Source organism: Aythya ferina (genome assembly GCF_964211825.1).
Source record: "Aythya ferina genome assembly, chromosome: 2".
Lineage (NCBI taxonomy): Eukaryota > Metazoa > Chordata > Aves > Anseriformes > Anatidae > Aythya > Aythya ferina.
The window spans coordinates 34,439,033-34,454,318 of record NC_140297.1 but is presented as its reverse complement, the minus strand read 5'-3'; the positions used below and the strand labels follow the sequence as shown (position 1 = coordinate 34,454,318).

Here is a 15,286-nt window from a genome sequence, read left to right as displayed (position 1 = left end):
AATGACAGTAATAAATGGAGTTTTAGAAGATTTTTAAAAATGAATCGTGATGTTAAAAAGCAAATAAAAATGTCAAAAGATTAACTTAGTATTATGCCTCAGGGCATTTATAAAGATATTAACACAACAACATGTTGGTCTGTCAGTACTCTTCAGCTAGGAAATGTTTTACATTTTCAGTAAACCAGGTTCAGCATTTTGGCCCTTCTAACAGCAATAACAGGTGATTTCCTGCCACTGTGTTCTTGCAAGGGAGAAAAGTGGTAACTTCTTGTAGAGTTAGGACTAACAGGAAATGATACCACCTCTTATGCTTTGAAATAGCATATGGGTGGTAAGTATAGACACTGCCAAGTACTCTTCAGCCATACTGCTCAGTTTCAGTGCATATTTCTTAAGCTTCCTATCAAAACCCATCTTCTTTTAAAGTAGCTTTCACTGAAGAGAAATGCCCAGGAAGGGAAAAAAAAAAAGTGGTGTTCAAAGACCAAGTCACGGGTATCCAGCATCTCCTTCAGTTTTCCAGCAGTAGCAGCAGATGACTACAAGTAAGAGTGAGGTTTTTGAACCTGATCTTTAAAGATTAGCTGCTCCCTAGTAAAACGGGGACAACACACAGCACAAATTCAGATGCGGCTGGAGGCCTACTATAAAGCTGGAAGGAAAAAAGGCTGCTCTGCGAGAATCACTACAGCATACCCAAATGATCAGTCTCAGTTTATGCACATTAGCAGTCACATTACTTGCAAACAGCATCATGAATTAAACAACAGTGTCTCCAAGCAAGCACAAGCACCAAACCATTCTCATCCTTTAAGATAGTCATATTTATAGAGACAACATAAAGAATTAAATACTGAAATACAAAGGTTGTTGAGTCAGTTACCACACTACGAGGCCCTGACAGCAAAAGATGTCCAAAGAACGTTAACAGTTTTGCATGTATCAGACAATAATACATCACCATCAAACTCTGTTTAACAAAATATTTCAGAAGAGCACAAGAAATAGGCTATTAATGTGAACATGCTGTCACCCACCAGTAACAACTTGGCAATATTTTTTCATGATGTGTTGGAAACTGTGGCCCTAGCTGTACCTGCAATTCAGGAACATTTTCCCCTGCTCCCTGAGCATCCTGCATTAACAGGTGCAAATGGCAGGCACTGCCCAGGTAAGCCTCAACTCTCCAGTGCTCTTCGGTATTAAAAGGAGGAGGAGAGGCCTCTGGGAAGGTAATGACTGTGCACATCCTTCCCATAAGAGAGTTTCATAGACCATTCTAGTTAAAAAATGGTGTAATGTTCCGTGTGAAGCTACCTGGAAAAATAGGATTGTGTACAAGAACTATCTGTCAGAGGTTTGCCTCTCCCCCACTACTCCCTTGGTAGAAGTTATTGCTATCGAGAAGTAGCTTCCATGAATAATGGTTGGTGTTGTAATCAAGTGTACCGTTACGTACTAGAGAATCTCACTCCCAAATAGAAAACAGGAAATGGAAAACCTGAACCAGAGGAAGCAACCACAGGGAAGGAGAGAGGTAGAGAACAGAGACTGCCAACAAACAGGTTAGTTTGAGCAGTCCCTGACTAGTGAGATACAGCACAGAGTAAAAAGGACAGAAGGCTCAGAATACATACATACATGAACAAATGACAAAATGGAAGTCTAATCTGTTAGACCTGGATGCTTGAAGTAGCAGTGTTCCTCTGAGCATACCCTGAAGCATCCTTAGGCCAACAGATGAGTTAAAAACATGCAAACAAAAGGTTCCAACTAGGCTTAAACAAACAAACAAAACAAAACAAAAAAGCCCACAAACACTCACTAAAACAGGGGCAGGGAAAAAAAATCATCTAGGAAAAGTGACAGCCAGAAGAACACATGAACAACAGCTCCACCTCTTGCTGGCAGGGACAGAGGATAAAAATTTCAGGCAGAAATCCATGACTGATGATCCTATGACAACTACACACCTGTAACATGAACACTATCAACAACCAGCCTTCGACAAGTGGCTATCATTGCTTTTGTGGAATCATTGTTTTGACAGTTATCTTAAATTAAGAGAAGTTACTTTTGAATAGATCTGCAGTTCCCAACAGCGCCCTTCAACTTTAAACAAAATCCTACCAGAAAAAAAAAAATGCTTTCAAATAAAAACCAATTCCAGTTCTAGCAGCCTCCACACGCATCTTCTCAGCAGGCATTTACTTTTGAGCGCTCATCCCACTTTCATCTCAGAAGTTGGACCGATGCAACTTCAATCTACTTTCTCCGAAGGAATTCTCCTGGTTATACACAAACTTACACTGTATGCAACTTTTACACTGATCAAGACTCCTTAAATGTTTGTACTGTCTTGCAGCCGGTAGGACTTGCACAGCATGTGGGCACTCCGCATGGCTTACACAAACAGAGAGTGATAATTTTTAGTGTGCTGTTTATCACTTCAATTCCCTCTGCCAAACCTCAAGACACCCAAAAGACCTTCCAGGGGATATGTAACACTTATATTCTCCTTCAAGAGTTGCCCATGTGCCTCGTCTACTCCTGTCTTTGTGAGGAATATTTTAACCCAGCACAGGTACATGTGGCAATGCTATTAAGAACTTTCATTTCACGGATTTTCAGGTTCTGGTTATCACCATCATGGACTACCTTTGAGAGCAACAGAGAAACCATCTTACCAGGCTGAAGTCAGGGAACAGAAGAAACAATGGAGAGGTTGTCTAGAAGCAGACATTTCAGAAACGTGCAGATTTCGCAAGCGATGGCAAGGACATGATAAATGTTCCCTCAGCCCCTGGAACTAATGCCATGCAGCTCTATATTGCTAGAAAGGCTCTAACACGCTCAACAGGACAGGTACTCCAGACTACACTTGAGAGAAGAGACAAAGTCACAGTTGGTAAGAGACACACATCCTGTGGAGTATCTATAGGACTGACACTTGGCATCTCAAGGCCCCAAAGCTTACAAGCACCATGCTCTTCCACTTCAAACAAGGACTCTTCAGAGCTGCCAAATCTGCCCCTATCCCATGTCGTGACACCAGGTGGTAAATTTGTTGGTCTTGCTGAAACAGCAGGCTGCTGCGCTGGAAAAGGAGATCACAAAGAAGCCAGAGGGCTCTCAGATTGCCAGATTAGTCTCCTAATAGCGTACTCGGAATACCAAAACCTTCTGGTCTATCCCGAGACTGTCGAGATGAGACGGTCCAGATCCTCTCTGCTTGACCACTGTACCAGTCATAAGGATTGCAAAGAAAAAGCTGAATAGCTGTAAGTCCACAAACAAAGAAACAAAAGAAACATGTCAAGGAGTGAAGAAACACATCAAGGAGTTCCAGCAAGCTTTCCCAGCTCTGCTCAGCAAGTTCCTACCTGCAGGCTCTTTGCAGCTACCTACTGCAGTAAAACATAAAAATGGACTTCACTTCTTTGCACAGCAAATAGTTTTTCTCTCCCCTTACTGGTGACATGCTTCACAGCAGTAACACACACACCAGGCAGAATGGAAAGAAATTATCTCAGTTTTACTTCTAAAGATGCACCTACATAGTGCGATCTTGATGTATTCCCTTGCAAGCTGGGAAAATGAAGACTGCAGATGAAAAATCTCATCTAGGAAAGCCCCTGAGGTAGCTGCTATGAAGGAATTTAACCCACAGACTATACAAACCTGCACTTATCAGGAAAAAAAAAAACACAACAATTTAGAACACCGGTAAATGCCAAGATAAAGCCTATTCTGGAGTACAAAAAAACTTCTCAAAACTGCACAGGCAGAAATGTTAAATACTAATGGAGCAACCAACAAACTACATGGAAAGATGTAGTAAAGTTGTTATGGATGTTGGAAGGAACATGCAGATTAAGTGGCAGCGAACAGAACAGCTGGAGTCTCAAGAAGTGACGACATGTGAGCATTCAGAGAGGAGTAATTCTTCACCCAAACTACGGAGATAAGTCTTCTCTTTCTCCAAATCTGCTGAAAGAAGTCCCCTTCCCACAGTGAAACCACCCTATCCCAGGCCTGCAGGCTATGTTAGGTAAAGTCATAGCAAGTGATTGTCTGCAGGTGCCTGAAGAGAACATTTCCTCTTACATGACTTTGTTACCAGAGCCAGAGACTGGAAGGTGACTGTAATAGCTGACTTGGGTATGATGTCCTGTGGAGAAGCTGAGACTGACACAGACATCTACCTGACAGGTGGGCACCAAGGCCAGGAGTGCAGAGAGAAAACAGAAGTGAACAAGTAGAAGGGTTAATGTCCTCATAAAAGGAAAAATATATATGTATCAGCACCAAGACTGTAGGTCTATCATTAGAGGCCAGAAGAAGATACGAACATCTTCGAAGTAAGCAGAGTTTCTGTCATGTGTCCAAGTGAAGCAACGGCTAGCCTCTGAAAGTCCCCCATCTATATGGTCTGCACAAGGACACTGCTCAACACTGGTCCCAAGGAAGAGTGAGGTAAGTTTTCTCTGAGCTTCTTCATAGGAAAAGCCAGTGAGTGGAGACACTAATCCTACAGCATCACTTCAAGGTCTCTGTCCTCCAAGTTCCCATCTTCCAGAGAGAAGAGATGCAGTTTAGAAAGGTCTGTCACAAACTAAACAGAAGGCAGTCCATTACAATGGATTAGTATGCAACTTCAGCAGGATAGCTGTGCAACGTGACCCTGAACCAACCTGTTTTCTTAATACCTCTAGCAAATAAGGAAGGACAAGAAAGCCAGAGCTACAAAATTACCATAGAAAACGTCAACATAGAAATAAACAAAACTGGTGACACTGAAAAACTGTAATCAAGACTTAATTCAAACAGAAGGGTTGTCCCCTACCCTGACACTTGTATGTACCAGAAGCTTTCAAAGGCTTAATTGCACGTTTTATAAATAATTTCACCCCTCATGTTAGGTTTCACATGTAAAAATCAGATGACTTACAGTTGGTGAAGAGATTTGGAAAAGACTGCAGTTTTGAATCAAGCATAAACAGAGACTTCTAGTTTCAGAAAACAAAGGTTAGTAGTTATGGGATTTAAGAAGTACACTTTAGGTTGCATGGACACGTGCAAAAAAACTGAGCAAAAATTTATTCCAATATACAAGACACAAACCAAACACAACTCAGTTCAGTGTTTAACGTTAATTAAAAGTTAGCCTTTTATTAAGAGTGAAAGGCTACAATCAGATTTGGAAAGTATCTCACAGAACTGCTACCAGTTGTTTTCACTGACAAAAAACAAGACATTATTCTTCTGTGACTTCAGTAATGAAAATACATTTAAACACACTAACCAAAAACTCTAAGTCCAAAACATTTTTAACAAAGGTTTTGATATCACTGATTATACATGCAATACAAAAATCACAAAATCATTATAATTTAATGAAAAAGGACAAAGCATCTTACATGCTACTCTGTGTTTAAAAAAAAAAAAAAAAAAAAAAAAAAGAGTGATTTAAGGATGGAAAAACAAGTCTATTTTCAGAGATGAAACTGCCAAGGTGACATCATCTACCCACTGTCAATTACTGTTGTACCTGAGGGCTTCCTGGTTTCCCTACTGCTGTGCCTTGCCTGTTACATACTGGATTTCTACATTCTTCAACTAACAACGTGCAGCTTTAGTAATTCCCCTACAAAATCCTAGTCTGCCAACAGCACTGTCCAAGAGCAACACCCAGAGGCTAAATATATTGCTACAGAAACTCTGAACATTTTAACTTTTTTTTTTCCCCAAGAAAAGAAAAGCTTCATAAAGATAAGCAACAATTTCCTGTAGAAATAAAGACCTGACAAAACTCTTTCAATGGTAATGTTAACAGAAAAGTAAGTAGGCAAGCCCACTCAAAATGGCATTTTTATAGCTACTGTGAACAATGAGAACAGATTTACAGACACACACTTATGTAGAGCAGACATAAATAATTTTTGCAACATGCATGTGTATAGCATCCTGGTTAGCACAGCAGCACTGCAAAAGAGCAACTAAAATGATGCTCTCCTGGAAGTTAATTGCCTTCTGCACATGCAGAAAAACAGAAGAGCAGCAGCCTGCTCCCCATTTCCTTGACCAGTTGTCAAAGGTTTTTCTTCTTAAATCTTGAAGGCAGTTGCTGTGGAAATACCTTGAGCACTGAATAACCTGCAACCAAAAGGCATTGCCCTAGAGCATCTCTAACAGGAACATCTAACCTACAATTGCAGCAAGAAGGGGAATACAAAAGCAAGTCGCTACAGCTTCATCTTAAATACTTCTGGAATCTAATATGACTATATCCTGTAAATTTAAAGCCTATGTAACAGACAAAAAGACTGACAAACTAAGACCACAGTCAGGAACACCACACCTGTATCTTTGAACTCGTATTTAGAATCAATGTACTCTGAAGAAAATGCAGTTAAGGTTATGTAACCCCAAAACATGACTGCACCTACCCAACTTTCTACATTCTGAGATTCCAAATCAGGACAACTGATTTCAAAAATAAAAACAGAACTTTCAATCAAACACATCATGGACAAGTTTATTATCTACTGGAGTAGGGTTTATCCCATTCTCCTCAGAGTTAATTTTAATTGCGTCTTCCTTTTTATCCATCTCCTCAGAATCATGCTCCTTGTGTGGCACATGCTCTTCACCTGGTTGTGATGAATCTGGAATCACATCAACTAAGAGGAAGCAATCATCTCCCAGCACCTGCTCAGCTGTCAGTCGGTTAGAGCAGAACAAATTCTGAAGAAGGGATTTAACTTTATCATCCTACAAACAGAGGGAGACGAATTTCATCAGCAAATGAAACAAACACGATTCCAAATAACAACCAAGTATTTGTTGAACAGGTCTCATAAATGCTTGCAGCCCAGGGCCCTCACAGAAGTTTGTACCACAGCACTCTCCATGGCCTGCACTCTTAATAGACACGGTGCTCATTAACATCAGAATAAAAGAAAGCTTTTGGCACCAGGTCTGCCAACTCGGTGCCAGCAGGCTTCACAGGAGAGCATAAGTTATGTCTTAAAACACTAGCTTCCCAGCATTTTAGAGAACTACAGAATCATAGAATGGTTTGGGTTGGAAGGGACCTTAAATATCAACTAATTCCATTCCCCCACACCCTGCCGCAGGCTTTTTAAGTCTGCTTTTCTACTGAGAAAGAACAGAATGGGTGCCATTCACCTTCTACAACATCAACTTTTAACTCTGTCCTATTGATTTCTTGCAGAGCAATAAAGTAGAGGAAAAAAATGAAGTAATGGGAGTAATGGGCTCTAAATCAACAGCAGCTGTTTTGCTATTAGGCCATCACTTACACTTAAGCTGTTTGGATTTTTCTGAAAGGATTACATGCCTAAATGCTTAGCATATTAACAGCACTAGACTCCATGCACAAAACACAAGAACTCAGCTGCTACACATATGCATACATGTCCGCTGTTGAGGAAGGAAGGGCACACACTGGATTTGAACAAGGGGACTGCAAGAAACTCTCAGATGATGATCTAGAGACATAGATTAATAAAAACCAACATAAAAAGAATCTTCCCACAAGGGGGCGTTCATGTCTGTAGCCTCTGCAAGCCAGCATCGCCTCTGACCTGGGTCAATAGAACAGGAAAGCACCAGATAGCTGTGCATCACCCCTCACCTAGCTCTGTTTCATCCAGACAAAAATCTATGATGCAAAGGAATGTACACAAATTGTCAAAAACCTGGAAACAGAAACAATTTCCAACTTCCCCACTGACCAGCAGTGATTCAAGAGAATCAGCCTCTCTCTCCAGATAATCTGAAATCTGGGTGGAAAGATTAAATCTGAAAACTGTTGAACTTGCAGGCATAAAGGATTGTTAAATGGTTACAAAACATTCAAAACGTATAAAAGAGAATCTCTAGTTAAAAACATTCAAACATTTGATGTACTAAAATGCACAGGTAAATCATGCCTACACGCTTCCTTGGTAGAATTAAAAATGAAGAAAGCCCAGGCATTTAAAGAGCTCGGAAAGTGTTGCACTTATATATTTCCACTTCAAAAAAAGTCATATATCCTTCAGCAAGTTTTCCCTTTTCACCATTTTCTCACACTAAGGAAATCTAAAACTGATCCCTTAAGCAATACTACTGTAGGACAAGGTTTCACTGTGTTTACTCCAGCTGATTAGATCTTATTTACTCCTTTTAATAAATACACAAAATTGAATGCTGAAGTATGCTGAATACTGAAGCTCAGCATGGCAAAACGGAAGGTACAAGATCATGTCTCTAATCACTGCTTCTCCTCAACAGCTACATAAAATTAGTATCCCCTCATTGAAATTTAATGTTACTTTCCTGTGTTAATTTTACATTTCCTGAAAACAAACAAAAAAATTTAATGGTTGCAAGTGTACAATTCCTCTAGGCATGAGACTGAGATGGAAGGGAAATTACCAGCCTGTCAAGGGCCTGCAGATGGGCACTGAGATTAATTCTGAATAAGCCGATTAAAGATAAAGTCCTTAAAAGCAAAATAGATTTTCCCCAAGAACTGGGACAAGGATTAACAGCCAGAGGTTTTTGAGATACCCCAAGAAACTGTTGAAATATATTTATTAGTATTACATTTCTTAGCAGAACCCTCACAGATGTTCCTGTGAGCTGCAGGAAGAACAAGTTGCTTTGCAGCACTTTGACAGTTTGTGCACATGCACGCACACGTATCCAGGATGAATCCTTAAACTACCAACAAAGATGCATTGATTAGGATGGTAACACCTGGCAAAGTTCTTCAAAAAGAAAAAAGCTGCTTCTTTTTATCAGTGAAAAATTATGAAGGAGCTTGCTCTTACTGAGAACTGTAAAATGAATGAATCCCTGCTAAGGCCAATAACGAAGAACATTTGTCCTTCAGATAAAAGCAGATGTTGCACCTCAGAAGATATCTATAAGAAAAGAACCAAAAAAGTAAGGGAAGCTGAAACCAGCCACTTATGCAGAAATCTTAGAGAAACCAAAGTGAGCCAATTCCTATTTTCATGTCTCAAGTAACTCTTTTCTATTTCCTCAAACAAGTTTCCCTTATGTGTGAGAGAAAGCTAGTTTCTTTCCGAATCTAAGGATTATTATGCACTACCCTAAATGACGCACTGGACAGATGGCTCTGCACAAGTTTTGTAGAATATTTTTAAAACCCTACAGCTTGTACTAATGATCACAGAATCACAATGAATTGTTAAGTACTGAGATCTTCTTTCCTACAGCACTACACATTTCATGAGACTCATTTAATTTTTAATAAAAACTGAGCAACTATAATGAGAAATAAGAAACGCTATTTACAGGAACACCTCACTACTCAAATGCTACATTTTTTATTCCTTTATTTTTCACGATAGTTTCGCACTGGAATCAATTTTCCAGATGGATTTGGTAGATAGTCCTGTGCTTTAATAGTAGTGATTTCAACACTGGAGAACATGGCTGAAAGCTGTTAAGAAGACACTGCACAGGAGATCAGTGATCTAACAGAACAAAATTATTTACAGCACTGTGCTACGCAGTGATACACAAGCTACCTGGCCTGGACATTGGAAGTGCTACAGCTGTGTTAGTCTAATACTGTATCATGACAGTATCTAAGCTTAAAGTGAAGAGGACACACTAAGCTCAGAATGAACACAACTCCAGTAAATGCAGACCAATTTTTGCATCGTGTTATCCTAGATAGCTTTGCAAAGCACTCACATCATTAATACAAAAGTACAACCAATAAAAAGAGGGATTTATTAGGCTTTTGTTTTCCCTTGCTAAAACAACCAAAACTTACCTGGCAAACAGCAACTCTACTGTTTCATTCTACACTTTCCACTTCAAGTATTTCTCTACTTTTCTGGGTAATATAGAGACTTACCTCTAACTCCTTCCTACATTCTGTAGAGAATTCTATTTATTAATACTTCACTTAGAAACTAAACAGCTTGCAGGGATTTTATAATAGTGTAAGACATGATTTAAAGAGTCTCATAGCCTTCTCAAATCCAAAAGCAAAGCTATAAAAAAAAAAAAAACTCAAAGGCAAAGTTATCACTTAAAGTGAGGTCAAAAGAAAAAGCACAATGTGAGAAGTATATCCCAGTAATTAAAAATCACAAGGGTAACCCACTCAGAGGAGGTGGGAATGACAAGAACAGGTAACTAAAAGAGTCCAGCAGAAGTCTGAGGTAGAAACTAGTCTAAGCAAGTTAGTAATCTGAAAAAGGCCCATAAATCTTCCAGAGAATTTCTTTCAGCTATATATGGTGGCATAAAAGTTGGAAACACAGAATAGATAAGAAGAAGAAGAAGGGATCACCCATAGCAAACACAGAAGTTTAAAGCAGGCAAGAGCCAAGTCCTGACCTGAGGACTGAAAGTTTATGGGAAAGAGTTAACCTGTGTGCCTTCGTATTTCCAAACTTAAGTCTCCAACTCTGAAGATGATCCTTTGCTTTCTGATAGGTAGCATCCCATCTCTTGGATGTTAATCAATGAGTAGATAACTTTATAGCCTACATCTTCGTCAACCTGAGTATCTCCTTCCTTTGGTTTATTTTCTTCCAAGGCTATAAAATTATCTACTTCAAAGTTGGAAACCTAAGTTGGGAAATACAAAGGCACACAGGTCTACTCTCATTTTCAAGAGTCATCAAGACATTGGGCAAGGTCTTGGGTAAGTTTCAAAAAACAGACTGAAAATACAGTTCAAGGTGGCAACAGTTGCTAGCATAGGGCAGGCATAGAACAGTGGCTGACAGAAAACAGTGAAAGCAGCAACATTAGATCTTATCACTTGAGGCCCTCTTACATCTCTGCACTTGCTTGAGGCACTTAAGAAAGCTTACATTTCACACACACAAAAGAGCAGAAAATAAAGGGTACACTATGACTTTACAACTGCATTTAGTGACTAAAACGGAAATCAGCTGTTTTATTAATGCTCAAGAATTGTGCAATTATTACGTAGAAGACAGATGAACAAAGCCAACTTCCTTGACTTCAGAAAAGACAGGTTTCTAACTCCAATACCTCCTTCAAGGCATGAGGATCAGTGACTTTCTCCCCAAGTCTGTAACTGTTAACTGAGTGACACCAAGTTATCTATTAAGTTGTTCCTTGTGAGGGTGGACTTCAGTGTTAAGAAAATCCTGGGGTTTTATACCTTCTCAAATATTTTTACTTGCTATTTAGAATATCCAGTTTAGAACGTTTTCTCAACCCAGCACTTACAACCAATTTTTGTTTTTTATTTAAAAAAAAAGCGTATCAGTTAATCACCTCTAAACAAGACCATTCTAATCTACCTCATCTGACAATCAACATACCATGCCAACCGCATCCACCTCAGGTGTGCCATCTTCTTTTATGCCAAACTCCTGGTTTTGAATGCAAAGCTGTAAATTAAAAGATACATAATATGTAACATTGTTTTACCCTTTAGTTTAACAAATATCAGCCAAGGAGATTCCATGTTTCAAGTGAAAATCCACTGTTGTGAAAAATGGGCAGAGGAAAGCTTTTTTGTAGTTTCACAATAGCATAAAATACGTAAGTGGCTCACAATTGCCTTACACAGGAAAAAAAAAAGAGCAATAAAAATAGTATCAGAGAAGAAACTTTTGGAAGTCAAACGAAATAGACTTTTAAAAACATGACTCGAAGTCCATGTCTAAGCTGTACATTTAATTATATAACCTACGGCATTTCTTAAAGAAGATGAAGTGTGCTGTAATAGACAAACATGAACCCACCATCCATAAGCAAACTGAAATTTCCCCAGCCCTTATTAACGCCTAGAACCATGCCTGTACACAGCATTTTTCAAATCCCTGCTTGCAAGTTGAACTGAAAATGCCTCTATTCCCTACAATTACAAGAAAAATGGGAAGAAGCGTGCATTTTGTCAGGACTGGGCTCCTGTGACACAGAGCAGCTGAGAACTCACAAAACCCCCATTTCCATCTTAGAAGCAGTAGGGCTGCTCAGTGAGGGAGAACACGATTCAGGTGTCTGCCATCAAACTGGCAATTGCTGAACATCAGGCCAGAATATGAACTAAAATTTCCCATCAAATGATCAATACAACATCAAGACTGAGCTAGAGATTTGTTACACATGGATTAACCTGAAATTCAGCTGGAAAGCTTGGAGATGGGTTTTCAGAAGACTGCAGATCTTGCTGCATCCCAGATATTCTCTTCAAGCAGAGCCAGCCATTGCCAGCCCTCCATTTGTTTTGGTGGTTTAGGGTTTTTGTTTGTTTTTTTGTTTGTTTGTTTTTTCTTCTTTGCTTTACACTCACTTTATTCACTTCTGCTTGTAAAAAAAGGTTTTTTTGAACATAGGATCTGAACAGTGGCACTGCAAATGTTCCAACAAAACCATACCACATAAAAAAGTTATAAGCATCCATGATATTAATCTACACTTTAATCCATCTATTTCAGTAGAAAAATTACTTAGTTTTAAGCATCTGCTCTAAATCGGGACAAAAACATAATGAAGAATGACTTTTCTAAGAACTAGCTTCATCTTCTCAGCACAGGTAACTGATAATGGCTACTGATCAACTTGCAGCTTATGTCCCTATCACAAAGTGTTTAAAGATAGCTTCAGCCATCCCTTCTGTGCCACAAGATCATTGTGCAGCTGATGGAACTGCCAATGTCATTTATCTGAACCCCAACTGGTATTCAGTGAACCAGCTCCAATGGACCAGGTGCAAAAATCACTGCATGGGAACATCAACACTTGTTTGGTAGCTCATGGTTTTTTGTTTGTTTGTTTGTTTTTTAAAAGGCCAAGTGATTTTGAAGTTTTCCATTTGGAACACGTGACACTGATACCCTGAGCTGAGGAGGCAGCAAAACACTAAAAGAAGACAAAAAAGAGCAGGAAAAGGAGATGCTGTATAATGTGCAACCTAACACAGAAAAGCAGACTGCTTTCTCCTCTCTGACACAGCACGCCCTAAGGAACAGAACACCCACCTAAGGATAGGTGGGATGTCCTGAAGGATATCCTTCACCAGGGATGAAGTCCTATCCTTACCCAAATCGAAAGTTATGGATGATGAACACACTGCCTCACAGGCAAGGACACAAGAAAAGAATCAAAAAGGGTTACAAGAATGAATGATAAGTATAGTAAGAACTTACAATCCCCAGAACAAGGAACAAAAACAGTTTTTGGTCACTTAACTACAAATTACATTGTATACCTTACAGAAAAATGCACTGCCTTATGCCCATGAACTCCCATTCATTCCACTCCTACCACTCAGTTTATAATATGCACACTTCTCCAAAATATTCAAAGTAGAATTTTAAAATAACGTATTCATATTGCTGTTTATAAAGCCTGCTACAGTTCCCCAATTTTACTAGAAACTCCCTCATAAGCCATAACTTACCCAGAAGAGAAGGCAGCCGTAAGCATACATGTCAGAGGCTGGAGAAGCCGGCTGTCCCATCCTCAGTTCAGGAGAAACTAAGCTCAGGGAACTGACAACCATCGTGCTTGCAACAGCACGTTGTTCCTATGGGGAAAAAAGTGTACTCCTTAGTGAGATCGATAGCAGACTGAAGGAGAGGTATCTCCCTCTCTAATTTAATGCATCAGACAACTTCATCATACCATTCTGTGCTGACCCCGAATGAAATGTGAAGTCCTTCTTTACTGGTGGAAAATATGGGGTGTAAAGGAGAAAGGAAATAGTCACATATCTGTCATCTAACTGTAATAGAAAAATAGTGCTGACAGATTTTACTCCACACTGGAACTATTAACGGTCATAAGGTAACAAGGAATACAAGTTACAAAACTTCCCAAATTAGAATAAAAAAATATAGGAAATGGTTAAAGACACTCAGCACTACTTTGGAAAACTTTAGTTCTATTATCAGTTTTGCCAGTTTTCCCATTCTTTTTTCCCTGTCCTTCTGGACTTCACCTGAGACCAGCTACTTCCTTCTTCCCTGTTTCCAGCCTATTTTAGGACTGCCTACTGCCACAATAAAAGCTAGACCATGAGTTTCAATCTCTCTCCATGACTGTAGTCACCACCAGCTACAGCCAGACTGGAGGAGACAATCTCCAGATTGCAGAGAGTATTCAGCAACACAGCTCTGCTCATCAATTTGTGTTCATGCAGAAAGCACAAGCACTGAGCAGTGCTGTGACACTCCCCATACAGCAGGCACAAAATGATCCAGGCCGTGAACCACAGGTGGAACTTTCCTGCTCCATTATAGCCTAGCTGCAGGAGGGAATAGAGATGAGGCCCTCTTCAGATCTTGCAACCTTCAGATGGCACCAGCTACACCAAGTATGACCTTTCAGAAAATTCAGCTGGCAACATCTTTAGAACCTCTCTCCTTTGCGTGCTGAAAACAGAAATGTATTTGCTTGTTCTCCAAGCATGACAAGACTCATTAAGATTAACAGCAAATGCACTGACAAAACAGAGATATTATCAATAAAAATTATTATTATTGAGGCGCACCTGGGGGACAAAGCAGTCATTGGTCCCAGCCAGCATGGGTTTGTGAAGGGTAGGTCCTGCCTAACTAACCTGATTTCCTTTTATGATAAGATCACCCGTATGGTGGACCAAGGGAAACCAGCTGATGTGATTTTTTTGGACTTCAGCAAGGCTTTTGACACGGTTTCCCATAGGATCCTACTGGACAAAATGTCCACCATACAGCTAAATAAAAACATCATACGATGGGTGAGCAATTGGCTAACGGGCAGGGCCCAAAGGGTTATGGTAAATGGAGCTGCGTCAGGCTGGCGGGCGGTCACCAGTGGGGTCCCTCAAGGCTCCATTTTAGGGCCGGTACTTTTCAATATTTTTATAAACGATCTGGATGTAGGAATAGAGGGTATTTTGAGCAAGTTTGCTGATGACACCAAACTTGGAGGAGTTGTGGACTCAAATGAGGGCGTAAAGGCCTTGCAGAGGGATCTGGACAGGTTGGAGAGCTGGGCGATCACCAACCGCATGAAGTTCAATAAGAGCAAGTGCCGGGTCCTGCACCTGGGACGGGGAAACCCTGGCTGCACGTACAGACTGGGCGATCAGACGCTGGAGAGCAGCCTAGAAGAGAGGGATCTGGGGGTCGTGGTAGACAGCAAGTTGAATATGAGCCAGCAGTGTGCCCTGGCAGCCAGGAAGGCCAATTGTATCCTGGGGTGCATCAAGAACGGCATCGCTAGTAGGTCAAGGGAGGTGATTGTCCCGCTCTACTCT

The 15,286-nt window shown here is 40.2% G+C and overlaps 1 protein-coding gene across 2 annotated transcripts in view; it reads right to left on the bottom strand.

Moving 5' to 3' along the window:
• Window positions 1-5,678: 5,678 nt before the first annotated feature.
• STK31 (serine/threonine kinase 31) overlaps window positions 5,679-15,286 on the bottom strand; it is a 37,254-nt gene continuing 27,646 nt past the window's right edge. For both annotated transcript variants that reach the window (XM_084507682.1, XM_084507683.1), the window contains 3 exons: window positions 13,445-13,570; window positions 11,358-11,426; window positions 5,679-6,777 (listed from right to left, as the gene is read on the bottom strand). In XM_084507682.1, the coding sequence (XP_084363808.1) occupies window positions 6,517-6,777; window positions 11,358-11,426; window positions 13,445-13,570 (456 nt within the window). In that variant the 3' untranslated portion in view covers window positions 5,679-6,516. The remainder of the gene's footprint in view (window positions 6,778-11,357; window positions 11,427-13,444; window positions 13,571-15,286) is intronic.